A 27,969-nucleotide genomic window follows, 5' to 3' on the forward strand; every position below is an offset into this window, starting at 1 on the left:
ATTTTACATTCACTCTTTTCTTTTTTCTAATCTCTGATGAAATAGTGTTAAACCCACATTCCTATGCTTTAATATCTGTCTTGTGGCACCTTACACTTTAGCTCAACTGTAGGATAAGACCTATCAATGGCAATTTGTTAATAAGGATTAGAGCGAATGCAGTTTTCTGCATGTTAGGCAGTAACATGGATTACAGAAGCACTGTCCTTACACTCTTGCCCAGTGGGCAGGCGACTGGCACAAACCCATGTCGAACGCATCCACAAGAGAACTGAGGCATTCTCATTTGTTTGTTTATAGCCCCTGGTGCACACAAACATGGTCACGGGACGATGATAAATTGGTCAATTCTTACTGGTTTTTATTAACTCTGCATAAAGGCTGTTAATTTCAAATCCCCCTCTCCCAGTGTTACGACAAAATCAGGAGGTGTCCATCGTCTGCACTGTTTCATCCGTCACTTCAAGGTCCAAGAGAGTAACCTTTTCAGTAAGAATCCCTGTGGTCCCTTTCTCACATCGGTACTTCCCTTGCCTGTTGAGTAAAGGAGAGAGATTATCTATTGATACAAACCTGAAGTGCTCCATGCCCTAAAAGCCACTAGTGGGTAGTAAGGGATGTGGATTAGCACCCTCATTGGACAGTTGCAACCTGGTGCATGTCTCCAAAAAAAAAAAAAAAAAAAAGCTCTGGGTTCCCATCACAATCAACTTGCTTGGCCTTTGAAGCTTTTAAACTGACCACCGCTGTAGGAACAATTTTCCCGGCCACTCAGTTTTCAAGAGAGTGCATCTTAGGGCTGTCCATACGCTCAAGTTGGCCAATCTCCCTTTGAAACAGTTCCATGTGGAATATTTGCACTCCGCAGACAGACTCTGTACCAAACTAATACTGAAGGCTGAAGCCCCTTGCCTTATGGGAATGGACCCAGAAGGAGAGAATCACCCCTCATTCACCTTTCCCCCTTTTTGTTGGGTGTATCGTAAGGACGGAGGAAGTCCAGCTTGTTCTTGCTGAGGACGCAGAGATCAATGTTACTGCCAGAGCCCAGATCATTGAAGATGCCAGCTCCAATGGCCTCCTTCACAAGCTGTTTGGCTTCTTCTTCCTGGGAGAAAAATTCCAAGCAAACATTAGATAGTTCCCTACTCAGATGAGAAATGTTGGCCTTTCTTCAGACACAACTAACTCTGCAGTGATGATCTCTAGAAGGACAGAAAAGACAAAAGCAAGAAAGGCTCTGTTTAGGAGACACAGGGACCTTTCTGTAGACACTATAGGTCTATGCATCTTAGTTCAAATTCAGAGAAGCATATTCATTCATGCTGCAGTAACTCTTCCAAGCATTCACACATGTTGTGGCAGGAGAGGATCCCTACCAAAAGGCTCTAGAGTTCAAAGATATAGCCATGTTAGTCTGTGGAGTCAGTATGTAGAGAGATCATGTAGCACCTTTGAGACTCACTGAAAGAAAGACATTGGTAACTTCAGTTTTCCTAAAGTCTTCTTCCTCAGATGCATCTGGTCTCTAGAGTATTCCAAATGTGTCTCTGCACAGACATAAGCCCATATGTGATTTACAAAGACCACACAAAACTGATTACACAATTCATTTTTCCACCAATGGAAGACCCACTGTCTACAAAAGGTGAATGCAGAGCCATTCCCATGGCAATAAAACCAGCAAAATCAGCTAGAACTCTTTAAGTTGTGGTCTATATGTTCATAAAACGGCTCATAGAAATCCCAGGAAAAGGGAGGCCCAAGCCTTCTGGAGATGGGCAAGCAACGCTGAGCAAGTAGTAGCCAAAACTCACGCTGTAAAACCTTTGCAATAACAAAAATAAATAAACAAAGCCTCCTTAATCAGTTGTTTTCCAGTAGACAACAGATGCCTTTGGCCACCAAACGCCACAGTAGAAGATGGAAAGCAATTCCCAGAACATCAGCACCCTCTGCAGGCCCACCGAGGAAAGAAAGGTGGCTTCAAAAGCAGCCCTACAATCCTCGGTTATTGTGCCAGGTCCCTCGAGAGAAAACCGGTGGAAGAGTTGAAGCAAGACTTGGGCTTTGTATGGAAACGGTAAGCTGCTGCTAAGTTTTCCACCAAATCTCACATTAGGCAGAGAAGGACAGATGGAGACGGAAGCCTGCTTTATGCTCACAGCACTTCAATCCTGAATTCAAAGTAACAACAACTCTTCATGGCTCTTTTCCCCAATAAGAAATACAATCTACCTATAGCACTCACCTGCCTGCCTCAATTCAGGTCCCGCTTCTCACAAGCCCACTTCCATCCATGCTTTGCAAGCCTTAACCTTTTTGCCTGTGTTGAGACGGACGTTTTGTGTTCTGCTTCTCCTGATGCACAACCCACACCTTGCTGAGACTCCTTAGGGATTGTGATGCTGAGCTACAGCCAGAGGGCAAACCACATTTCCTCCCGCTTCTTCTAGGAAAGGCCTTTTGACACAAAAACAAGGATGCAGGGTGTTCCTTCCGACCCAAAGGTCTCCTCAGATTTGAGCAGCTTTGCCAAAAAGGCCCCTAATGTGCAATTCTGCTTGTTCCCAGCACATGTTCAGTACTCTCCAGAGATGCTCCAGACAAGAAGTCCCCAGATTCGTACAGCTCAATTAGGACACAGAGGTGTGCGCTCTCAGCTCCAATAATAAGTTCCTCATACAAATGTATCTTCTAGAGTATACTCAACCTATGTTTTGTCCTGGTCTTAAAATAAGAGCAGAATGCTCACCTTGTGCAAGAGTTGTTAGGTGCCTGCTCAGGTAGGTCTTGCTTGCTTGGTTCAAGAATAATGTAATCAAACATGAGGCCCTAGAAGGCAAGGCAAGCCTGAGACATGTTCCTGCAAACCTGAAAATCCAGTCCTCAGCTCAACCTTTCAGTTAAACAATAAAAATAGCAAGGCAGAAAGAACAACATAAAGCATGTCGCATTACTCCTCAATTTGAAAGTATCAACTCTGGCCAATTTTGATATTATTTGGGCAGGTTTTCAAAGAGGTTTCAACTAGGCTTCACTTAACCAGCTGAAATTGCCACGTAACTGCAATAACTTTCAAAATAACATCTGCCATATCAAACCCATGTTGCATTTTTAATTATCTTTCCTATTAAATCCTTTTGTTGTTGTTCACAGAATCAAGTCATTTCCGACTAAGGGGGGGCCCCAAGGGGTTTTCCTAGCAAGTTTTGTTCAGAGTGGGTTTGCCATTGCCATCCTCTGAGGCTGAGAGAGAGTGACTTGCCTAAGGTCACCCTGTGGGTTTTTACATGGCCAAGCCAGGATTTGAACCCTGGTTTTCCAAAACCAATTAAAAGTCCAGCTTGCAAGATGACCAGAATATTCCTTTTGAGCCAGATGACTGAGGTGGCAATAGTGAAACTGTGTTTTGAGGAGGGTCTTATGCACAAGCCCCTCGTGCCAAACTCACCACCGAGCATGAGACTCATGGAGCTGGAAAAACTGAAGCTTATCATGAAACTGCTGACAGTCCTAACCTTAATGATGGTAGAAATAATTAATCTAAAAGAACAAAAACAAAGATGCCCTCAAAGTTCTCAGTATATAAAAGGGGCACTTCTTCCTTTATGGTTGCAAAGCCCAAGCTAACTGGGAATATCATTCTCTGGGGCCCTTGGCTGCTCCTTAAATGAGATTACTGTAAGAGTGATGTACTGTAATACCAGTCAGCGGTGACAAGCAGCCCTTTATAGGCCGCTCGGCTTGCCTCCGTTGCTCCATCGCACAATGTGTCCCAGGGCTCCCATGTGCTCTTCCATTTACCGCCACAAGACAAATGGGCAGCGCTTGTAAAAGGCACAAAGAGGTCCGGACCAGCCGCGTAATGGTCACCGCAGATGTGCCAAACGGCTGGAGGGGCCCACGGCAGACCCCCAAGTTCATTAAACTGACCAGTAATGGGCCTCTCAAAACGCACCCGAGGAATTGGAAACAGTAAAGGCTAAAATAAATAACTCAGCATGGAGGGCTCATCCGAAACGGCGTTTGATAAATTATTTATAACGGAGGAGATTGTCTGCATTTAATTTTGGAGCTACTGGTAGCATCTTTAAAAGATGATTTATGGGCCGTAATGCCATTAAACTCTATATTGGCCCGCTGCTGACGATAAAGTCTGCTGAGATTTAGAGAACGAGTTTTAAACTGCCACCGCAACATCATAGCAGAGAGAGGGTATTAAATCTTTACTTTAAACCCGTTATCTGGAGAGTTGCATTTTGTAGACAATCCAAAACTGATAGATTACCTCTCCCCGACTGCGGTGACAAGAGTCCCAAAATGCCATCTCGGTTTCTCCACGCTAAGAAACATTTGTACTTTTGTCTTGCAAGCGCCTCGGTCAGCTGGCTGGCTGGCTGCGGATTGGGGAAGCAAAGCATTCGGAGCCAGGCTCTGACTTTGCCAACAAAGCGAGGGGCAAAGCCTGTCTGTGGCAAACTTTAAACCATGCCAGTTACATTTCTGGATGGGGAGAGTGACAAATTAAATCTTCACATATTGAGACCCTGCGTAAAGTTATTTTAGCGCATCAGAAATAACTCTTGAGCTTGTGAAAACGATACAAAACTGAGCGATGATAACCTAAATTGCCTGCAAAAATGTTAAAAACATGCCTTTCCCCAAACGAATTACAGCAACAAAGCCTGCATCGAAAGACAGGTATGTTCAACACCTTTACTACACCGAAGTAGTAAAAGGTACAAATTACTTTAAGTGAGACTCTGAGAGAGACAGCGGCCGAGGGAGGGGGGTTTGGGAGGTCAGAGAAGCAGTAAAAAGAGAAATCTATATAGAAGTGGTGGGAATTTGGGACTAGGAAAACGCTTCCTCTTGAAGGAGGCCTAGACCTCCAGGAGGATAATTAGACCAGGAAAGAGTAATCGTTGGCCTCCGTTGTGGAGAAATATGGATGCGCCTGTCTTCTGGGAGAAATCGTGAGGAGATCAATAGGTAACTGGAAACAAAGTGTAATCTACTGGGAAGTCTGGGAAAAGACTGACGCGACTCAACCCCCCAAAATCAAAGGGGTTGGATTACTTCGCCCACACCTTCCTCTTTTCCTTCAAAAAACCGGAAACGCCAGAAGTCAACCAGCCGCTTCATTTCTGGAACTGAGATGGAAATACAGGCACTGGAGCCTTGAGTTCTAATCTTCCATATTTTCTACAGTTCCAACAGAAGAAGCAATTGCTGAGAGACAACTCTGAAGAATTATTTTCTGGAGAATTAATAATAGTGAGATTTTTTCTTCATTCCACTAGGATTTGGCACGATTGGTGTCCACAGGATAGCCAGGTTCATCTAATAACTCATCTTGCATGGCTTGCATCTTACTAAGACAAAAGAAGCACAAAATCCAATGTTTGCCTAATTCTGTGACTGCACTAAGAAGTGAAGCAACACACTCCTCGCTACAGACCAAGCGCCACATGAATACTTGCTTCCACACAGTAGGAAACGAAAGAGGTCCCCTCTATTCCCGTCTTCCAAGACCCATAGGAAAGAGACCCTGAAGATTATGGATTGCTCCCCACTTGAGAATGTTGCATCCTGTTTACACAACCGTCAGGCATCACAGACACTAACAGCATGGCCATTAACAACCTATTAAGACTGCTTCATCATAGCCTCCTCCCTTATTCCTACAAGCAGAAGAGTAAAGGCATCCGCTACTGCAAAAAGTCCTATTTCTGAACCTTGTATAAATGCTAAATTAATTAAAAGTTACATTCAGCAACCATAAGGACTGCTCCATGTGTAGGAGGTGGTGCCCTGAACTTCCAGTGCCTACTCGCTTTTGGCTCAGTACAAGTCATGGGCTCAGCAAACCTTCAGGCTCATCTCCTACCAAATTTCCTAACACAGAGGTAACAAATACAACTTGTTAGTACAAAACAACAACAATGCTGCATTATTTTTAAACACTGTGAGGAGAAAAGGTCTACTGGTGACCCTTGGTAATTCTGAATCAAGCAGAGACTGCCTGAAGATTGCTGGAAGGGCTGCCAAGCGTTCCTGCTGCACCAACTCAGCTGCTAGTGCAAACATCTCCATTTAGTTAGTTAATTACTCCAACCCTGAAAACAGACACCAAACATTTTAGGAACTTTTCAGGGAAGAAAGGGAGTTGTGTTCCAGAATGTATCCCTGCAACCCTTCACCAGGAAGATCTACCTTTCTAATAACATGCCAACAAAGGCCGCCTCAAATGCAACAGAAACCATTTTAGCAGGAAAAAGGATGCCACACTTCTTGATGGAACCGCAAGCCGTGCACATTGGCATTTTCGCCCCACATGAAATCTGAAGGGGGATTAGCAAGCTCCATCTGAAGCAGCCAGGTTTGGTATTAAGTGCCCTTTGCCTCTGAGCATTTTTGCAAGGCATGGTTTCTTTTGGCCACATCTAAAAATGCCTAGACAAAAGGCAAGAAATTTAAACTTGCCCGTTATTTTAAAACACTCTCTCCCAAAATTATTTGTCTGCTAAAAAGCCTTTCATTTCCACCATTCACTAGTACAAATGCTTGCAAACCCAACCTCCCCTCTCTCACATCCTACAACACAAGTATAATAAACCATGTTAATATTTCATACCAGTGTGAAATATGCTGGAGTATCAATTCAACATCTGTTGTCTTTAGGGTTCTGGAATCCCGCAGTGGCCCTTTCAATTTGTAATTGAGTTCTATACTGAATTAATCAGCAGTTTATCTCTCTCTCTCTCTCTCTCTCTCTCTTTAGTTTTTTTAAAAAACACGTTCCCTACTAACCTGAATTTACATTAACAATTTATGTCAAATTACCTGCCAAGACAGAAACGTATGATTCTAGGACTACCATTCAGTAGCACCAGCTCCTCTTATTTCATCTCTCACATGAGCAGCAACAGCAGCAGCACCAAACACTGGATAAAACCTCACACTGCTGACAAAAATTAGGGTTTTCAAGGGGGCTGGTAGACCTTTAATCACAACAAATGATATCTGAAATGTGCAGGTGATTTTATTCACGACTGGTAACTTCCTGAAGGTGCCTGGATTTTCACAAGAGCTGGGAGCAGAAACAAAACGAACCAGATTTATCCGCAAGGCAAAGTCAGAAAGCCATGTGAATATCAGCAAAGCAAAAACCTTAGTTTCTTAAATATAAGCTTCTTAGTTCATTTTTTCCTCCCCAGTTCCTATGAAAAGTTGGATCTTCAGTGAGAAGGAAGGATGTGGAGGCAGAAAGCCAAGAGGAAAATGGGGAAAACACTGGATTGTGAACAATGTTACAACGAAGGGTGTCCAACATTCAACAGCAACTCTCTGTTGGGTAATAAGGTGTATTTGTTCCTGTTTTACTGACAACATGGGAGGGAAAAAAATCAATCTTGGAGGAGTCAGGGGGAAAATATAAAGACCGCATCATTAAAGAATCCTGAAATTTCAATAAAACCTCTCTCCAAAGTTCATAACAAGTATTTCCAAAATGTGCACTTAAAGGAATTGGAGATGTAAGTATTCCTCGGCTGTTCCCTGGAAAACTATTTTGTAGTGAGACAATAACATTGTTTTGCTGAAATAACAGACTATAAGATCAGTGCAACGCAAACTGGACTGTTTTGTTTCAGGGCAGCACCATCATGTTCTCCAATTGTAGGGAGGAAACCCAATCTGAGTCTGTATACCTGCTCTGGAGAAATGCACCTGGCTTGCATTACTCAGCCCACAAAACATTACTGGACTTACATTATGAGGAGTGAAAGTGACCAGCAGACATTAACAGTCTTGTGAACGTACAAAACGCAGGGCACATGTTTTTAAAGGGTATTAACCTACTCTTGACAACTTCAGCCAGAGGTGGTTGTGCTTCTTGGTTCAGAAATGTTCCATTTGGGGGACATACCCTGCAAACAACTACAGATCACCCACCGCCAGAAAATCCAAGCTATTTTCTTTAAGCCTTGTTTGTCCTATCATTAATTCAGTAGTGCAGAGTTAGTAATTCTCTGACCCCATCAGTGAATATATCCCATATTAAACATCCTGTAATTATGTTAACCAAGGTTGGGGAGGATTTTTGTTTCTGGAGAAGTAAGAACATGCTTGCACTAATCTCTATAGTTGTTGCGATGAGGAGAGGAATGTGCCCTTGAGAAATGGCAAGGCGCAGGCAACACAAGCCACAGTGGAAGCGGCATTCACACAAAAGGACTTTGCTTGTCCACCGTCTGATCTACTGTCAGAGATAGGCAAAACACTGGGCGCTTATTTTTGCAAAGGGGCCTAACTTATTTCCCCCCCTTTTAGGCATTTGCCTAAGCTGTGTGCATACTGCCAATGGGGATGCAAGTTATTCAGGCAGCTCTCCAGCTTAATGCGGCCCCGTTTCCCTTGATCTCCACTGTCTGCTGGCAAACTTCCCAGCGAGCAGCACCTTCCCATGGAGTCATTAAAACGCCGCGTGTCAGCTAGGGGGATTAGCCAAAGACACCCACACCTGAGCCCCATAGCAGGGACAGGGCCAGTCTGATCAGCCCCACTAATGAAGCCAGCATTCATATGCAGCTTGTCACCACTCTTCGTGTCAGTCAGAAGCACAGGCAGCCAAAATGAGACTGATGGGGTGACAGGGACCCGTCAAGATGAAAGTTTGGGCAGTTGTCAAGAGGCAAAACAAAAAGTCACGACCCTTCGGACTGTCATCAGCTGCCAAACAGAAGCTTGACTTCAACAAACAATTATGTCCAACCTTTCCCTTCCTTTGCAAAAAAACTACTGTGCTTTCAAAAAGGCCTGGGAAGCAGGACACGTTATACAGCCCGCTTCAGAACCCATATGCAACGAATACCTCCAGACCTCCGTCTTCCAAAAGAGAAGTGCTCAAAGTCTGGCTACAGAATGAATGTGCATAATTGGTATCGGTGCCCACAGGATGGGAACAAGCTTCTGAGAAGTGGCCACATGCAGAGGGTCCTCTGGCATCTTTTGCAAAAAAAAACACAATGGATCTCAGATGGTTGGGGAAGCCCTTGCTGTGCCTGAGCCTTGCCCATCACAGTAGGAGCTACCAGATTAGATGGCCTGGTTGGACAGGCTCCGTATGTTCAAACCCAACAGCTGGTGCTGAATCTGGCATTCTGAAAGCTTGGTTGGTGGGCAGAGGGCTAATTCCCATGGCTGAGAACAGCTTGGAAAGAGGCAAGCGGGAGCAAAGCAGCCATTCCTATTCCAGGGCACCAAAAGGAAGAAGAGCTAAAAACCAGACTGCACAGTGTTTATGACAACATGGGCAAACCTTCCCCCTTCATACCATTAATTTCACGTAGGAAGTTATCCTTTTATACTGGAGTGTTAGAAACAGTTGCTAATGAGATATTTTCAACCAATTAGGTTTCCTCTAAATGTCCAGAAGGGCTGTGCAAGTGTGACCACAAAGAGGTTCTGCAACTCTTGGGAAGCCCACCTTCTGCCTCACTTGCTCCCTCCCTCTCTACACCTTGCTTTAGCTTCCTCCTTCCTAGATCAGCTGCAGCACACCTCTGTGTCCATACCCCTACTTCCTTCCACAAGCCTTATACCAGCATTCACAGGTATTTCCAGCGGGTCCACGTTTTATTTTCAAGGCTCTTATAGCCTTCTTTGTGTATCTTTGCAAACCCCAGCGGATAACAAGGGCCCAGCGTAGAAATCAGTCCATCAATGCCATTATTTTAAGTAAGTCTAGGTGCCCCATGAACAACTGTTCCTGCCTTATAGCAGTCAAGGTGCTTGTTTTCCTCTCTGAGGTATCCACAGAGTTTTAGGGCTAAACCAGTTGCCATCTTTAGGAAGTCTCTCTTGAGGCCAATGTCTACTGTCTATGGGGAAGAGGCTGGATAGAGATGGCGTCTCTGTGTCTCAGCCCGAGAAAGGTCTGTCATACTTGGCAACGACAAAGCCACCGCTACCTAAAACCCAAGATGCACAAATTCGGGGCGGAAGGCGGTGGGGGGAGGACAGGCCCTGCTGGTGTGAGGATGCCTGAGGCAGTGGTAGAAGCTTCAACAACTCATCTTCAAACGGCAGAGAGCCAGGGCTGGAGAAACCTACGAAAATTGGCTAAGCCTGCAGTCTTGGTTTCTTTAAGTCGAACATCTTCAAAGTCTGCTATTCTCACTGTAGGGCACAGCAGCTGCCAGAGCAGGTTTGATCCTCTCAGCTTTTGGCAGCTCTCAACTTGAAATTCCAGCAAAAGAAATTTTTCAAGTTGCTATTATTGCCTGTCACAGATTTATAAATATTGTGCACTATGTGTTGTGGCACGGCTCTCTGGGGACACCGGCGCATGCCAAAAGCGTAGCAGAGAGAAAAAACAGGCTCCTCGCCTTCAAATAAATGCTAATTTCTTTAACTGTGCTCACACGATGCTTTTGGTGAGCAGCTTCAGTAGTACAGAATATATATCAGAGGGGGGAAAAGGCGGATTGTCTTTTCTAGCAGTATTCAGCTGCTACTTTCATTAGGCTTGTTTAATTAGATTCCAGATGCTAATTTGCAAGTTGATACCAGAGGGTGCAGGACAGTCTGCCTTTGAATCCTTTCCCTGTGATGTGATGGTCTTGCAGTACACCGCTGCCCTTTCAGCGCTCCATCAAGACAGTCTGACAATTAGCACGGAAAGGAGCCACATTCATCTTGACAGGGGGAAAAATATTAATTTCCTATCCATTTTAATGACAACAGCCCAGAGAATGTTAAAGTCCTCTCCACCACGGCAGCCTCAGCCACTGACAAATTCCACAAATACACTTTGGAGATATGGAGAGATCTCCCAAACGGAGGGGTTCTCATTGTGTAACCTTTCACCACGTTTACGTCACTGGATCTTCCAGAAATTAGTACCAGAAAGCATCCCACTAAGAGATGCCACAGTTAAAGTTTCCCCTCAAATTAGAATAGCACAAGCACAAACTGAATTATACCATTTTTGCCAACCAGTGTGGAGTCCATTCCATCTACAGCAGTTGGGGCAGTTTTTAGAAACCTCTATGACAAAAGATGTTGTCTTTAAGAGATGGGGAGGGGTGTTCCCTGGTTCATGAGAAAAGGTAAAGTGTTCTTCCCACAAATTTCACCATGTCAATGTGAAATTCAGTTCTAGAAAAATTTGCCAGTTTCTCTGAATATGGATTCACTGGAAAGGTCAGTCCTTTAGGGCAGAACAACCTGCAAGGCACATACAAGCAGCCATACTAATATGAAGTCCCTTCGCTGCACTGATTGGCAGCAGACCCAAACTTTCCTTTCTCACATTTCCAAACACTGAGGAAAGATGCTACAAACACACAGAGTTTGACTCTCCTCCCTACTTTTGACACACCAGCTGCCACCTATTCCCAATTCAAAATGAAAGTGAAGTACTGCTATGTCTTGCACACCTCTGGGGAAAGTTCACAGGAATCCAGCCCATTTTGGGGAGATTCATTAGACGAAAACTTGGGCAACATCCGAGTGAGTTCCCAAGGCAGCTGAAAGTTGTTAAGATCCAACTCCTCTCATTACTGCAAACACCCAAAGGCAAATTATCCACTGTATCCAAGTGGCAAGTCACATTTCATTGCACTCTTGAGGACCAAGGAAATTTTTAGCAACAAGGACACTCTCTAAATATGGCAAGGGACAAGTATGGACCAGGAAAGCCTGTGGATTCCTGGATCATTTCAACACAGCAGTCAAGTCGAACTGCTGCTTGGGATGTGTGCAAGAATCACTTAACCAGGTCCATTGGTAAGAAGGAAGGCTGGAAACATACTAATTTCTGTCCCCATTCCTAGCCAATTTGCTGTTTTAGTCTAGAAACAAGGAAGATCCAGAATTTTGGTGATGCCAATGATGTTCCCCCTAAAACTGCCAAGTTATGTTTCCACCAAGTGAAAAGCAGTCGGGAAAGTGAGCGATACTGCAGTAATTTTATTCATTTATTTACATTTTTATCCCACCTTTACCTTCCTTATACAGGATCCAATGAGGCTTGTAACTGAACTGTAACTGAAAACTAACCATAAAGGATCACAAAGGATCAGGTTTCAGACTATTTAATTTTAATTAAATAACCACACACACACACACAGAGCAGACTTGCAATCCCATTCATACAAACGGGGGGAAGAAAACATTTACCTCCATATCAGGTTTGAACTTGTCTTCAAAAACTGCCATGGCTGCCAAAGAGCCAGAACCTAAAACCAGAAAGAGAAGCTGTTGGTCTTAGGTTTTAGCCCTGCAACTGCATCTGAACGCATTTAGCATTTTAAAAGGAAGAACAAAGAGCAACATGGCAACACTGACACAAGATCTTTAACACTAGAAATTTCTTTCTTTCATATAGGTTAGTATGGAATAAAAAAAATACAATGATGTCTTGAAAAGCCAACATTCTTACCTTAAAACTGCGCTTGGAAATAAAAAGTTAAAGTACAAGGAATGAAATCGGAGAGGGGAAACATAATTTTTCACACTCAGTTCACTGATCTCCTGAGCCACCCATGGGCCCCTAGTTAAACCTTAGCCAGAGTTTGCAGATACATACAGCATTTCGCTTCAGTGGTAGTGATGAAGAAAGGAATATGAAAACCGAAACTTTCCACTGGCTTTTTCCAAATTCTTTTTCAAACGAATTACAAAGCTTAAGCAGAATGGCCAGGGTCCAAAGTACCACTCACCGTTCTGCATGCTGAGAGGTTTTGGTGTTTCTTGGAACTTGCACCCCCAGAACACCGTCTTGTTTAAAACTGAGAGGAGTTTCAAAACCTAACTCTGATATGGCTTTGAGGCAGGAGGACAGGGGTCTGCTGTTCAAAGCAAGCAAGTCAAAATCCCACTGGGCCCAGCTAAGCCCTTGGGAGCACCTACAGCAGCTCTTTGAATCCTGGCCTATGTTTCTACTGGGGTCAGCATTTGCAGAAAAATCTGCTTCATATATGATTATATTAAGCCACTGCTGCCCAAAGGCCTTGAGATGAAGCAGACTAGCACTTTAAACACATTTATATCAGTGGAAAAACAGATTGTTTTAATGAGCTAGTTTGGTAAATTCACCAAGACACAACTGGCGACTATTCATTCTGCTCTTCTAGTTTATTGTTATGAACTGAATGCTGAACAGGAATAGTTTCTAGCCTGCACTTTGAACAAGGCAAAACAGACACGTGATGAAGATGAACCCTTAATATACCAAACCCTTGACCATTTCCAAGTCTGTTCCACAAATGCACCAAGCCTCCAATCCTGAGTGAGGCAGATGAAATATGTGAGTACATCTTTCAAATGGACATTTTAAAGAGTAACTACGAACCATTTGGCATTTATTCTTTACCTTGCTTTGCGGAGAAGAGAGCAAATCTTCTCTGCATAGAGACATCATCATGTCTTAATGCAACCAAGACAGTATTTTAGGCTGCTCCACTTTTGGAGATTGAACAAAGTTAGCTACAATTTTTTATGCCAATTAGGAGATTTTTTTGGCATTTATTACTTTTTAACTTGTTTTGCATACCGCTATCTATTTAGCTGGGTCATCCAGAAAGCCGTATTTTCCATTTAAGATGATTTGTGTATATCGCTTGACCACCTCAATGGTTTAGTAAAAGAAAAAGGCAGCGATTAAACAGTTTCAAATGAGGTGTCCTGCTGATTTTATCAAGTCTGCTGAATGTATAATGAAAAGGGAGAAGCTGACAGTGACACTGCTGAGAAAATACAGACTATCTTATCTGAACCATTTAAGGAGGTCCAATTATAGATCAAGTTTAAAGGGTAGAGGCAGCAGATTCACAGACACAAATCAATGAACATGGTAATCCCAGAGAATGTGACAGATACTCCTGTTATGGAATATTGCTGTGGTTGAGCATCATTACCTTTACAGTACCAAATACATCACATTTATAAGCAGCGGGGCACTCAACGCATCCCCTTACACTCCAGGCAATGGCTATTCGTTTCAGCCTGAGCCACGTATGGCTCCATTTTCAAAAAGCTAAAAGCCGAAATAAAACAGAATTCTTTCCGAAGGGCTAACTGGAGAGAAGGAACAACCATCACGGAATGTGTCAGCTGCCAAAAACACGAAGCAGGGAAGAACTGTGCTGAACCCACAAGAAGCAAAAACAAAATTGTGCTCAGGACACCATTTTATCAGGCAAGATCCTCACAGCAAGAGTAAGCCCTGGGGAAGGAAGTAAAGTGGCAAAGAAATCTGGGAGACATGCTAGTGTTTCTAGGTATGGGGAGAGCTATGCTGCAGCAGGGATAACATTTTGTAATAACCCTTTTCATTCATACTTCAGCAAAATTCCTGCCATTATGTGATGTATTGGAAGAAGGCACATAAGGATGTGCACACCGACACCAACACTTAGCTCCCCCACCTGACCCTGTCTCCCCAGGATGGATTCATTTTTCCAACATTAGCTACTGTTGATAAAATAAACCCCTAAACCCCATGCCCCCTGAAACTGTTTTTTTGGATTACAAACCACATGCTTTCCCCACATAACTTGCTGTCAGGAAGCCTCCTTATGCATAGTTGCCAGAGATTTGCCAAATGTTCAGTTTCTTGGTCATAGGAGCATGAGACAGAGATGGGGCCCAGGAACAGGTATTTTATATGTTTCCTACCAATTTGGTATGTAGCTGGCCAAAACAGCAAAGGAGTGTTAATATGTTGGACCAGAAGACTGTGGCAAGCTCTTTCTGGGCAGAACCCTACCCACTTCTTACCTCACCAGCCTTTGCAAAAGCACAACATTCACTGCCCAATGAGTCAGGCTTCTTCAGCAATGGCCTGAATCCTGTGAGCAAAGAGCCACTGGAGACAGGAGCCACGTGGAGCTCTTTGGGTGCCAAACATCTCCAACCCCAAAAAGAGAACTGAATACCTCTGCTGTCTCAAAATTGCTAGCGCATGGCACACAACTGCAAACATACTTTATAAAAAGGCTTAAGACAGGTAAAAAAAAAAAATAACCCCACAGACCTCAAAGGACATTTCCTTATTGGGATCAGGAGGCAGGTAGATTTCTGAACTATGTCCAAAACAATTATCGTTCCAGTCAAAGTGTGCCTCTTTATACTGCATATACTCAACTATAAGCCAACTCCATGTCTAAGTCAAACGCAGGTTTGGGGGCCAAAATTATAGATTTTGATTATGACCTGTGGATAAGTCAAGGATAAAACTTAGGAACCTAAACAAAAGATTTAAAGGATGAAGCAAAGGAAAACAATACCAAAAAACTAACAATTTCAGCAGGCATGTTTGTGCTCATAATAAAGGCTGGACAGATGAGAGAATAGAGAGGGGTCAGTGCTTCCAGGGCAGATTACACTCTTGCCTTTCATCAGGAGATGGTTCTAAAGAGCTAAAAGTACAGTACTTACACTGACCCATTAATAAGTCGACTCAGGTTTTTTGGATCAATTTTTGACTAAAATTTCTAGACTTATACACGAGTATGGCCTGTTACAGACTGCCAAAATAAAGCTGCTTCGGGTCTCTTTGGAGGTATGCTATTTAAATGATGCATGCATCCTAAGAATCTGGAAGCTGCACCAAAGCTGCCCTCCAGTGCTTAGGAATGGAGTGTGGCTTTGGCGCGACCTCCAGACTTTTAGGACCCATGCATCATTTAAATAGCATACTTCCAAAGAGACCCGAAGCAGCTTTATTTTGGCAGTATGTAACAGGCCAAAATATAGTATATCTGATGCCCAAGAGTGTTTTTTTTAAAGATGTTCTTAAACAGGCCTAACAATTGTCAGAAAGATTAATCTGTGCACTAGAATCAGCAAAAACTATTATTATTATTATCATCATCATCATCATCATCATCATCATCATCATCATCATCATCCTTTATTTATAAAGCGCTGTAAATTTACACAGCTCTGTACATACAATCATATTAATTAGGCGGTTCCTGCCCTCAGGCTTACAATCTAAAAAGACATGACACAAAAGGAGAAGGGAGTAGTGGTGGGGAAGGGGATGAGGTCCAGCAGTTCCTCTCTACCTCCAAGGCCTGGACCAAAGCAGATGGACTGGAGAGAGGGCTTGGCTTCTTAATGGATGGTTAATCTTCATCCAGGGAGGCCTGTTGGAGCTAGCCTGCCTCTCTAGTAGGATAATACATATAAAGTACACAGCAATACAGGAAATGGTTCAATAAAACAGGCACGAAAAGAACATCAAGTAGTAAGCGACAATTATGCAAGGCCTGGGAACGCTTCTCTGAACAGGATGGTCTTAAGCAAGAGATGTTCTGCAAAATAGACTTCCTTCCGTCCCCATCTTCAGCCTCCAAGAACCTGTTTGCTGCGGCCACCTCCATTTGCCACGCTGGAGAACATGTGCCGTGTGAAGAGAGTAACATTTAGATTTCGCTAATCCATCAGTGTCAACAGTCCCTGACAGGGCACTTATTCACAAAAGCTCATTGTTATTCAATTTGCCGTTCCTCCTAGGTAGAAATCCAGTGCTCTCCAAAGACCCATCGATCGGCATCATTTTTCACTCTGGTTCCTGGCTGAGAGGCCTGGTCTCTTGGTGGCATCGTTTGTGCTGCAGACAGACATTGCCAATGCGGGAGGAGCTGATTTATGAATATGAAACAATGCTGGTGCCAAGAGATCAGGCTCAGCCACCAGAGACCACCGGAATGCATCTCCCCGCTTCCCGAGTCTGAACTACAGACTTCAAGCGCTTTAATTTTATGCACGCATTTCATTATATAGCCATGGCCAGAAGCTTTTTGAGACAAGCCAGCAATCAGACAATCTTGCATCGTTTGCGGAAATCCACATTTGTCCTTTGTCAGCATAAACACTCCAATTTGATGTTTTCACTCCTGAGTAAGCACTGAGTATGTTTTAAACTCCTTCTGAGGAAGGACACTCCTCTGTTCAGGCGCAGAAATGCTAGATTTCTGTTTCCTTTGCCTATCGTGAGTGATGAAATATAGGCCTTCCTCTTTTTTGTTGTTGTAATATTCTGCTTCCAATGATGAAAGGAAGACAGGAGGGGGGAAATTAGTATTCAGCGTGTAGATACATTGGAAAATCATTAGCCAAACAGTACTAGGAGGAGAGGTTTGCACGTGTCAAATTTAACAACTCATACATGCAGGCCTTTGCATCTCTCCTATGATGGCTAAGCACATTTGGCTTAAACACATAAACATGTTCTTTAAAGTCACTAACAGCCACCTTTGCTTTCTGTATCAATAGGGGCATGAACCTGTTATAGAGATTGCCATGAACTTGTCAAATATTGGTTTCAAATGCATGGAGGTATCTGGGCACACAAGAGGTCAGTCTACAAAATAGGTTTTAAAAACCAAAACCATGCCCTTCTTGATATCACCTGGGAGGTAGGAAAATGACAAGAGCATCTTCTTTTTCTGTCCAGAAAGATCCAAATCTGAATTACATTCATGCTTGTGCTAGTTTTCAATTATCAATGTAGAGCTTGAGGGCATGGGTTTTTTTAATGATAAATTATTTTTAGACCTTAATTTTTCAAGCCTTAAGTTATGCTACGCATTGGAGTAAGAACGTCAATATAATCTTCCTATACGGCTGCTTCAGAATGTCTTTCATAACGTAACTTAAATGTAACCACTATGAGCTTTGTAATAATTTAAACAGCAAGTGCATTTTTAAAATATTTATACTCTTCATTCTCTCCTAGGAATTCGAGATGACTTAACAAAAGAGGGGGGGGAAATCTGCAACAAACACAAACATCCTTTCGGTTTACAATTCTGAACCTTAAACACCAAAGGAGCCACAGGAAACAATGCAGCAGCAATCAACATATTTAAAATATTCAGGAACAGGTTAAAAGAGCAAGTAAAAACTGCCTACCAGATGCCTTGTGGGAAAGGGTCTTCTCCAGTGTCTAAAGAGCCATTAATGAGTAAATGAGATGGGCCTTCTATGGAGTTCCAGAGGCAAACCCATCTCTTCCTCGTCCAAACTAAGTATACATCTAGGGTTATTGGGATATAGGAAAGACCCTCCAAGGAGCTAAGCAAGCAGGTTTATAGGGGAATAAACAATCAGACATGCTAGCATTAAACCAACCAGGGTTTTAAAGGCCAGCACCAGGACTTTGAAAAGAAGCCAGAAACCAATTTATACAGCTGGAGCAGCTATTTCAACCAGGGAGTCACAAGGAAGCCTGTACATGGTCCCAGGCTGCATCCGCACTGTAGAAATAATCCAGTTTGACACCAATTTTACCTGCCATGACTCAATGCTATATGATTCTGGGAACTGTTTTCATTGGAGCACCAGAGCTCTCTTAACAAAGAAGGCTAAATAATGTCTCAAAAAAACCACAACTGGCAGAATTCCACAGCACTGGGCCCTGGCGGTTAAAGTGGTGTCAAACTGGATTGTTTCTGCATTGCAGATGCAGCCCTAGTTAACAACGGGCTACTGCGTTCTGGAGCAACGGCAGCTTCCAAATACTCTGTCAGAAGCACACAGCAATGATCAAGTAACTGAGGCATGTGTTACTGTGGCCAGATCTGCGCTTTCCAGGAACAAGTGTAGTTAGAGTAGCAGCATCAACTGATGGAAGTTGTCCAAATCATACAGAGATGGCCAGATCTGGGATTTGTATAAGATGCCTCACGATCCCAAGTATGTTAAGTCCTACAGAATTCAATGCAATTAGCTGCCAACTACTGGACTGCAACCTAATGGGTATGGGGTTTCTGTTGCTGTTTTCTAAACAACATGACTGGAGAAACAGAGGCACCTTAATATTAACCTTCTTAGCTTCATATGCATATCGTACAATGAGCATAGCTCTTACCAGGCAGTTTTCTTTCACTGGGTTCAGTGAACAGTATCCATTTTCAGACTAGTAAAATGATGCCAGGTATAAAGCAGACAAGAGCCTCACAATTCTGGTTCACTAATCACTCACTAAACACACACACACACACAGCACAAGGTAATTTATGGTTCAGTAGTTTAATAATTTATAAGTTTCAGGGCATATTTATAAATATTAATCCAATTTCATCTTTTATATTAATTCATCTAAGAGCCTGGGTAGAATATTACATCATAAATCCTATAATAGCATTGTGTGTGTTTGTTTTAAGAGCCGATTTTGTACAGAATAAATAATTTACTATTTTGTAGGGTACCATGGCACCATCTATTGGTCTAAAAGAGCTTTTCTCTCTCTCTTTCTGTGTTGATCTAAACATCTTGGTACAAATCTGTTTGTGTATTAACGGATCCCATAGTTCCTCTATAAAATCAAATCAAAAAGAGATTCCCCCCAATGCAGTTGGTAATCCAACTAAATAACCAAACAAACCAAATATGACATCTGTTTTACACTAGAAACATTGCTAAGATGAGATGTGTAACATTTTTCTACTTGTGTTACAACCTGTTTCAAATGATATAAGGGTAAGGATTCAGCCACAATGTATGTAAAGGTATTTTATGAGAAAAATCAGCTTTAGAGTAACCTGGATCGGGATGAGAGGGAAATGAATCGATGGGAGTGCGTTGAGAAAGCACATGCCTCAGCAAATCCATTTTATCATTTACTTAGTAAGCACTATAGCAATTCTAAGAAATAATCATTAATGAAACATACTTTGACACAAGAGCTGCTACCCAAATTTTCAGTCCGCCAAAGGCATTTTTATAGCAGTCACCCAGGTACAGGACAATTATCCTTTCAGCCTTATTTCTCCAGAGATTCTGGAAGCATTTTAGATGCTTTGTGCCTGTTGTTTGGATGAAGAACCGCTACCTTGGGATTTGTTTCCAACCAAACATCTGTCATCCAGCACTGAAGCTCTGAGAGGCAATTCTCTTGCAAGCCCAATTTCTCCCATTTTTGCCATTGAATCCAATTATTTTTAAGAGCCAAGAGAGATGACCAAGCAACAGTGAAAGAAATAAAAGAGCCCAGTTTTCCTTTCAGTTTCTGTGATGCTGTGTATGAGGTTCATCCTCACAGTACTGGCAATGAGGAAATGAAGCTTAAAATGTCATGGGTTTCCACTAGGTGGTGATGTGGTTGGTATGTATTCTAAATTATAAACGGGACACAGGAACTTACCCATTGTAACATAAGGCAATTTGTCAGTGGATCCATGGGGATAGATGCTGTAGAGATGGGCCCCGGTGACATCTACCCCACCTAGGACCAAGGCAGCACCGATGTAACCTTGATACCTGGGGAATACATGCATGCGCATCATGAACAACGAGTGAACAGGAGGGATGTTTCCTAAACAGTTTTCATTTTTAATTAGTTCTTCCTTCTGTGCCCCACCACTCATGCAACTGTTTATAAGAATATATTTTAGGAGCGGTTATTCGCCTACTGAACTGCCCCAACTGAACAACTTTGTTTGCTGTTAAATGGAGGGGAAGGGGGGGGAAACTGTCGCCCACCAGGTGCAACAGTAGCATGCATCCGAATGGTGGTTACCTGAAGAGCATCTGTTTGAGCATCCGGTTGGCAGTGACCACCCTTGGAAGCCGTCCGGTTGAAAGCGAGTGCAGCTCCATGTTGGAAGAGATCAACTGAGTTGTCATTTCGGTGTCTGCGGCTGTTCCTGCACCACAACAACTGCAAATGTATTGCATATAATTAAGTAACGGCTTTTAAACTGCTCCCTATTGAGCTGCTCTTGGTAGGTCCCTGCGTTTGCCATTTTGGAGAAATGAAGGAACAAACCAGGGGTGTAACCCCATTAAGTATGCAAGAGTTTTCAAGAGAGAGTATTCTGGTTATTTTAGACGAACCAAAGAACTAAAAATTGGTGTTTATGGGTTTGTTTCATTAGACATCAACAGTCTATACCTTCCTCCATCTCACAATGTCAGACAGTAAGAATAGGTCTAGGAAAATGTTGACAATGTGTTTACTTACTAGATGTTTGGAGAAATGTAGTGGATTTTCGAACAGTTCTTGTCAGCCACAACCATCCCTTCCGTGGCCCTTGTATCTGCTCCGAGTACGATCCCATCCTGGAGAAATAAAGAACTCTTTTAAGCTGCAAGTAATGCAGTATCCACCTTCATAATTTCACTGACTTCAAGGGGACCTATTTCTGAGAAGATGTATATAGGGGTTCTTGTTGTGTGTCTTCAAGTCATTCCTGACTTATGGTGACCCTAAGGCAGCGGTTCTCAACCTGTGGGTCGCAACCCCTTTGGGGATTGAATGACCCTTTCTCAGGGGTTGCCTAAGACCATTGGAAGACACACATTTCCGATCGTCTTAGGAAAATAATTTGATGGTTGGGGGTCACCATTGCATGAGGAACTACAGTGGTACCTCGGGATACGAAATACCCAGGTTACGAAATTTTCGGGATACGAAAAAATCCCATAGGGAATCATTGTTCCGGGTTACGAATGTTTTTTCGGGTTACGAAAAAACTTTTGGTGCTTTTTTCGGCTTTTTCGCACGGAATCGCGGCTTTTCCCCATTAGCGCCTATGGCAATTCGGCTTACGAAGGCTTTTCGGGTTACGAAAGCGGCCGCGGAACGAATTAATTTCGTAACCCGAGGCACCACTGTATATGAAAGGGTCACAGCATTAGGAAGGTTGAGAACCACTGCCCTAAGGTGAAGCTATCATGGAGTTTTATGGGAAGATTTGTTCAGAAGAGGTTTGCCATTGCCTTCTACCTGAGGCTGAGAGAGTGTGACTAGCCCAGGTTCATCCAGTGGGTTTCCATGGATGAGCAGGGATTCGAACCCTGGTCTCCAGAGTCATAATCCAAAGCTTAAACCACTGTGACACTTCTCTCTGCTGCTACAAACAGGAAGCAGGGATCAAAATGAGTACCCAGCTTGTTGTGGGCAATTGGCTGACACACAGTAAACCGCTCAGGGAGCACTAGTTCACCGATAAGCAGTACAGAAATGCACTTGCTATGGCTATAATGTACCACGACGATGAAATTTCGACCAAGATAGGGAAGGGAAGCAGAGGCCTCACCTTGAAGACTACTCCAGCAATGGTGGTCCCTGTCTTGCGAGCGCTGGGGAGCCGGAGACCCTTCTTGGCCCCTTCGGCCTCCAGCTGGGCATTCCTGAAAGAGGAAGAAGGAAAACGGACATTAAAAGTGAAGTTTAAAAAATGTAAACATGTTACACAAATCCTGTGAGTCAGGCTTTTGTAACGGAGCTGTCTATTCCAACCGTCATGAAAGAAAACTAAGGGTCCAGGTAGCCCACCCCTTAAAGATAAAGAGGCACTTCCAGATGGGGAGAGAGCATTCGCATCTTCTTGCGGTTGGTACTTATTGGTCTATATATTGGTATATATTTATACCAGCCACTAATGCTCCAAGGCCTGTCTTTTGCGGAGGCAATATCCTCAGAAAGGCCTCTCCTGCAAATCTTAGGAGCTGACTGGTCCAAAACAAAACAAGGGGCTTCTTCCAGAGCCAGGCCTGAAATGGCTGGGAGCTTTCAATTCTGAAACTGACGCCTTGACATCAGTCAGAAAAACACTTGGCAACCAAGGCAGGTTTTCCACTGTCGGAGTAATGATGCCCCAGAACACACACTGCAGGAAACAATCCAGTTTGACACCACTTTAAGTGCCTTGGTTGAATGTGATGGAATTCTGGGGACTGTAGTTTTGTGAGACATTTTGCCTTCTCTTTCTGAGAGCTCTGGTGCCACGATAGACTACATTTCCCAGGATTCCCCAGCATTGAACCAGGGCTGTTAAAGTGGTCTCAAACTGGATTATTTCTGCAGTGTGTCTTGGACCCTAGAAATGATTTAAGAAGTAAAAAATACAGTAATGGAAGGACAGGCAGAGAGTAGCTATGAATCATGTTTGGTTGTTGTGTGTCTTCAAGTCAGACCCTAAGGTCTATCTATATGTATATGTGTGTGTATATAATATTATACATGTAATTTATATATACCTAAGCACACACACACACATATATATATTTACAGACATTAAAACCACACTACAACCTGATATAACACTAAAGCCATTTATATAAACGATCTATATTTATAACTACAACTACAACTGCAACTACAAATACATATACATACATATATATATATATATATGTTACACACGCACACACACATATATATTCTATAAACTATATTATATCTGAGATATCCCTCCTTTTCTCCCCAAAGTGGGGCTTTGAAAGAGGAGAAGGGACACCCTTTCTATAAAAGTCCCTTTCCCTGGGGCTCTGGAGGAGGAGGGAGGCCCTTCCTTCGTGGCCCCGGCGCCGCCTGAGAGCGGAGGCCGAGGGGAATGCTGCCCTGGGAGGCGGCGGGAGGTAGGCCTCACTGGGCCTGAGTCACGGCGGCGGGGCCTGGCCCTCCTCCTGCCGGGCCTCTGGGCCTCCTTTCCCCGAGAGCCCCGTCCTCCTCCTCCTCCTCCTCCTGGCTCCGTCCCTCTCCTTGCCTCCTTCCTCGACTGACCGGGCGCAGTTGTGGAAGCTGAACCCGCCCTGATCCGCGAAGGGCTCCGCTGAGGCCTGGAGCAGCGAGAGACACGACGACGCCATCTTGCCTCCTCTCTCCCTCCTTCTGGGCTGGGGCCTAGTCAGAGGAGGAGGCGGGCAGAGAGAGAGACAAGGCCGGCTTCTGAGGAGAGGAAAGAGGCGGAGAGAGAGAGAGAGAAAGAAGGAGGGCCTCCCTCCCCGGCTCCTTCCCTCCCTCCCCGAGCCCAAGGCAGAGCCCACAGGCCGGGAAGGGGCTCTGGGTCCTCCTGGGTCACTATATGTACACTATACCTATCTATCTATAGTTCACTATATGTACACACACATACTATATATATATATATATATATATACACACACATACACACACATATAGTTCACTATATGTACACACAATATATATATATATATATATACACACACACACATATGTATAGTTCACTATATGTACACACACATTATATTAACTACATATAGTTCACTATATGAACACACACATACACAATATATATAACTAGATAGATAGCTATATGTATAGTTCACTATATGAAAACACACTATATATAGATATATACTTCACTATATGTACACATACAAATAATATACATATTATATAGTTCACTATATGTACACACACACACATACATCTGCAATATGTATAAATAATGTACACACACATTCAAACAATATAAATAATCTTATTTTGCCCCTTTAATTCTTCCTCCTTTTTTAGGGGGAGAAAATGCCTGACATGTTTTTTGAGGTATAAATCAAATTTCATAGAACAAGAAATGAGTTGAGACCGTTGTCCATTAAGCGGCGCATGGAGAGAAAGGTCTTTACAGGACTCGGCCCAGAGGTCTGTAAGCACTTAAGCCCAGCTTATGTAGTTGCCTGGCTCCTCTTCTAGGCCACCAGCTGCTGAATTTCCAATGCTGTTTGTGGCCCAAGAAGGAAGAGAGAGAGATGGATGAGCCCAGCTCAAACATGCTTCATTAACACTGATGTTTGGGATGACAGCTCCAATCATCCCCAGTTAACCTGGTTTTGCCAGTGGCAGTGCATACAAGGCTAAACAGAATAAATGTTGCTGCCTTTTAATACAATGCTGGCCTGTGTTGGCTAAATATACTCAAGAAGAACCCAAGTGGGAAATGGCCAGAGCTGAGCCTTGCTCCTTTGGCAGTGCCCAAAGAAAGTGCCAGCTCTCCTCCTGGGTTCCGTTGGGGTCACCCCACATTTTCCAGACATGGAAGCCTAATGCTACATGCGTTGCTTCATCACGGCCAAAGTGAGCTAGCAAGTGGCCTGTGTGAGTGTGTAGCTCCAGCTTAGTGAGATGTCTAAGTTGTGTAAAACTACCTTGACTGTTCCATCTTGTCCGGTTATGCATAATCTTTAAAGATCTGGCCTGAGTGACAGTTGCCTCTTCGGGCGGAAAACCAAGCGCAATAAATCTTGCATGGAGGCCCAGTCTGGTTGCTGAGCAGAGAGCGCACTTGAAGTCTTGTCCCAAGGAAGGGCTACAAACAAATGGCCCTGAGCTGGAATGTGGCAAGCAGGGAGCTAGCTTCTAATTGCCCACATTAGACTTCTGGCGAGAGGGATGCGCAGGAGCCGCACATGGACGCCAGCACCTCCACACTGACCTTCCCCTCCTGGAGGGACTGGGCTCCTCGGTTGTGCAGCTGAAGTTGGGAACAATTTGCAGGCTCCCCAAGAAATCTATTAGAGGCAGCCAAGGGAGCAAGGAGAAGGTTAGGCCATGATGCTGCAAAGCCAGAGGCATGTTTGGCTCCTGAGGGGCTGCGCACTTGCAAGGATACACTCTGGGATGAACAGCGAGGAAAGTTTGTTTGGACTGAACATATATATATCAACAGATGCCTCTCTTCTGTTATATACTTGTGCCTATTCACTTGTAGTCCCTGAAATGTGGCTGTTCTTCGATGCTCAAAGTAAGGCTGAAGTGGCAAGGAAAATCCTGTCTTGAGTTGCGTAAGAGGGATAGCAGAGTCTCCTTGCAAAGAGCCGGTGCCCAAAGTTGGCAATGTTGGGCACTTTTCAGCACCTTGTTGGCAATGTTGGCCAAGGAGTTGGCAATGCTGGGCATTAGCCAGAGCTCCAAAACAAAGCAGGAGAGCAATGGACCTAACAAAACTACAGCTTACATTTTGCAAAGAGTAGCCAAGATCGGATGATGTCCAACAACATCTGGAGGGCTGCATGATTCCCATCTATTATTTTTAAAATGATCCCACCCACATCTTAGTCCCAGGTTAATAACTAAACTACAGTGGTACCCCGGGTTACGAAATTAATTCGTTCCGCCGCCGCTTTCGTAACCCGAAAAGCATTCGCAAGCCGAAATGCCATAGGCGCTAATGGGGAAAAGCCGCGATTTCGTGCGAAAAAGCGCCGAAAAGCACCAAAAAAATTTTCGTAACCCGAAATAACCTTCGTAACCCGGAACAGTTTTTTTTAATGGATTTTTTTCGTAACCCGGAAATTTCGTAAGGCGGCGCATTCGTATCCCGGGGTACCACTGTATAGGCGTATTTCAATTGACAAAGCCTCTGATAGTAAAGGTCTGTCCGTCTAGCCGAAAGGTTTTGAGCAACATTGTCATTGGGAGGGCGGTGAAGGAGCCATTGGATGTTGTGTTGCACCAACACTTCTGTACTTAGTCATGAAACGAAGCTTCAGCTGGGAAAGGATGGGATTCAAACCATCGCTAGAAAGCTCAACCTCCTTTTGTTTACTCATGCAAGGCTTGTTTGATCTGGCTGGTTCCTTTCTCACATGCATGTTAATAGTTTTGAAGTCCAAACACCTAGAAGACCAAAATCTAAGAACCCCTGCTTTAAAGGAAATGCCCAAGATGCTGAAACTTGAAGAAAACCCTCAAAAGATTCAGTACCACGGACAGTTCCTTTAAAGCCTGGGGAATAAAGCTTTCACTGCAACCTTGACATGGAAAGATGTGGACTATGGACAGCATGGTGCAATGGCTTGAATGTTGGACTAGGACTCTGGGAGACCATGGTTTGAATCTTTGCTCAGCCACGGAAACCACTGGGTGGCCCTGAGCAAATCATACTTCTTCACCCTCAATAAAAAGACTCAGTGCCATAGTACTTCCAATGTCCAAGTACTTCCAAGCTGACTAACCTTATGCTGTCCTGCTTTGGACACACAATGAGATAACATGACTTATTGGAAGAGAGAATAATGCTCAGCAAAACAGAAAGCAGTAGGAAAACAGGGAAACTGCACAACAGGTGGATTGACTGCATCAAGGAAGCCCTGGTTGCCCTGAGTTTGCAAGACCTGAGCAAACTCCAATGAGTTCTCAAACCTCAATAAGGCAAAATTAACTTGAATGCCAACAAAAACAACCCAAGGCTAGTCGTATTTCAGTTTAAAAAGAAGCAGTGGCAGAGAATATATTCTGGTACCTTTAAGAATAATGGATTTACAGTATTTTTGTATGAGCTTCTATGGATTAGGCAAAGTGTGTGCCATGTGAAGGTAGGGAATGCCCTTCCTGATACAACAAGGGTGAGGAACATTAAGTCTTGGGCCGCATCTGACACCTACTGACATCTGAATCTGACCCTTCTCAGCTTCCCTGTGACACCATTTTGTGATTTTGTGGCTTCTGTACACCCCTAAAAAAACAACAACAACAACCCCAAAGCCTCTCCTAAAGTGTAGTTGCAGCTTTAAACTAAAACATGTTGATATCTTTGGCCCCATTCCTTGTTGTCCTATCCCCCCAAAGGAATGGCCCTCAAGAACCTTTTTTGAAGTTGCACATGACCCTCAGGTCAAAATGGGTTCCGCATCCTTGCTCCAAACCAAAGTAGGCCAAGGGATGTTAGAAATTGCATAGAGGATGCAGTGTTAAGCAAGACCCTTCACCTCATCGCTCCTAAAGGTTAAGGTCCTGGGCTTTCTAGCATTCCCTCTTCTTTTGCACACTTTCACACCAACAGTCAAAAACAGAGAGGGGAGCGGAAAAAGAGAAAGAAAGACACACAGAGAGAAAAGTAGCCCTGTATGCCTTGCTGGCATATGAGAGCAAGAAGCTATAATGCAGCTGCCAGATGCTCTCTTATTTTAATGCACAGATTCCCCCCCCCCTTTTCTTTTCTATGTCTCCTTCTCCTCCCCATCCCAGCGCCTCCTCCTCCTCCTTCTCTCTTCACTTGATGAAGTTAAACTATCGTCTCTGGGGTGAATTACAGGCATCAGAACTGGATTGGCATCCAAACGGCAGAGCAGTTGGTGGTGAGGAGTCTGGGGAGAACGCAAACAGCAGGTTTTAGCTAGAAGGGACAACGGCTTTATTTCCCTCTTGGTCCTTGACAACGAAGCAGATGTCCTACAATTATTATTTTACCTTCTAGT

General features: G+C 43.7%; 1 protein-coding gene across 1 annotated transcript; it reads right to left on the minus strand.

Annotated features, from left to right (window-relative positions):
* Nucleotides 1–338: 338 nt before the first annotated feature.
* PSMB7 (proteasome 20S subunit beta 7) lies at nt 339–23,690 on the minus strand. Its single transcript, XM_042479228.1, has 8 exons — nt 23,534–23,690; nt 22,065–22,158; nt 20,987–21,084; nt 20,543–20,683; nt 20,168–20,283; nt 12,190–12,248; nt 957–1,108; nt 339–534 (listed from the first exon to the last, which is right to left on the minus strand). The coding sequence occupies exons 1-8, from the start codon at nt 23,617–23,619 to the stop codon at nt 423–425; spliced, it is 858 nt and encodes a 285-aa protein (XP_042335162.1). The 5' UTR covers nt 23,620–23,690; the 3' UTR covers nt 339–422.
* Nucleotides 23,691–27,969: the final 4,279 nt, after the last annotated feature.

The sequence above is a fragment of the Sceloporus undulatus genome, chromosome 7, assembly GCF_019175285.1.
Source record: "Sceloporus undulatus isolate JIND9_A2432 ecotype Alabama chromosome 7, SceUnd_v1.1, whole genome shotgun sequence".
NCBI classification, from domain to species: Eukaryota; Metazoa; Chordata; class Lepidosauria; order Squamata; family Phrynosomatidae; genus Sceloporus; species Sceloporus undulatus.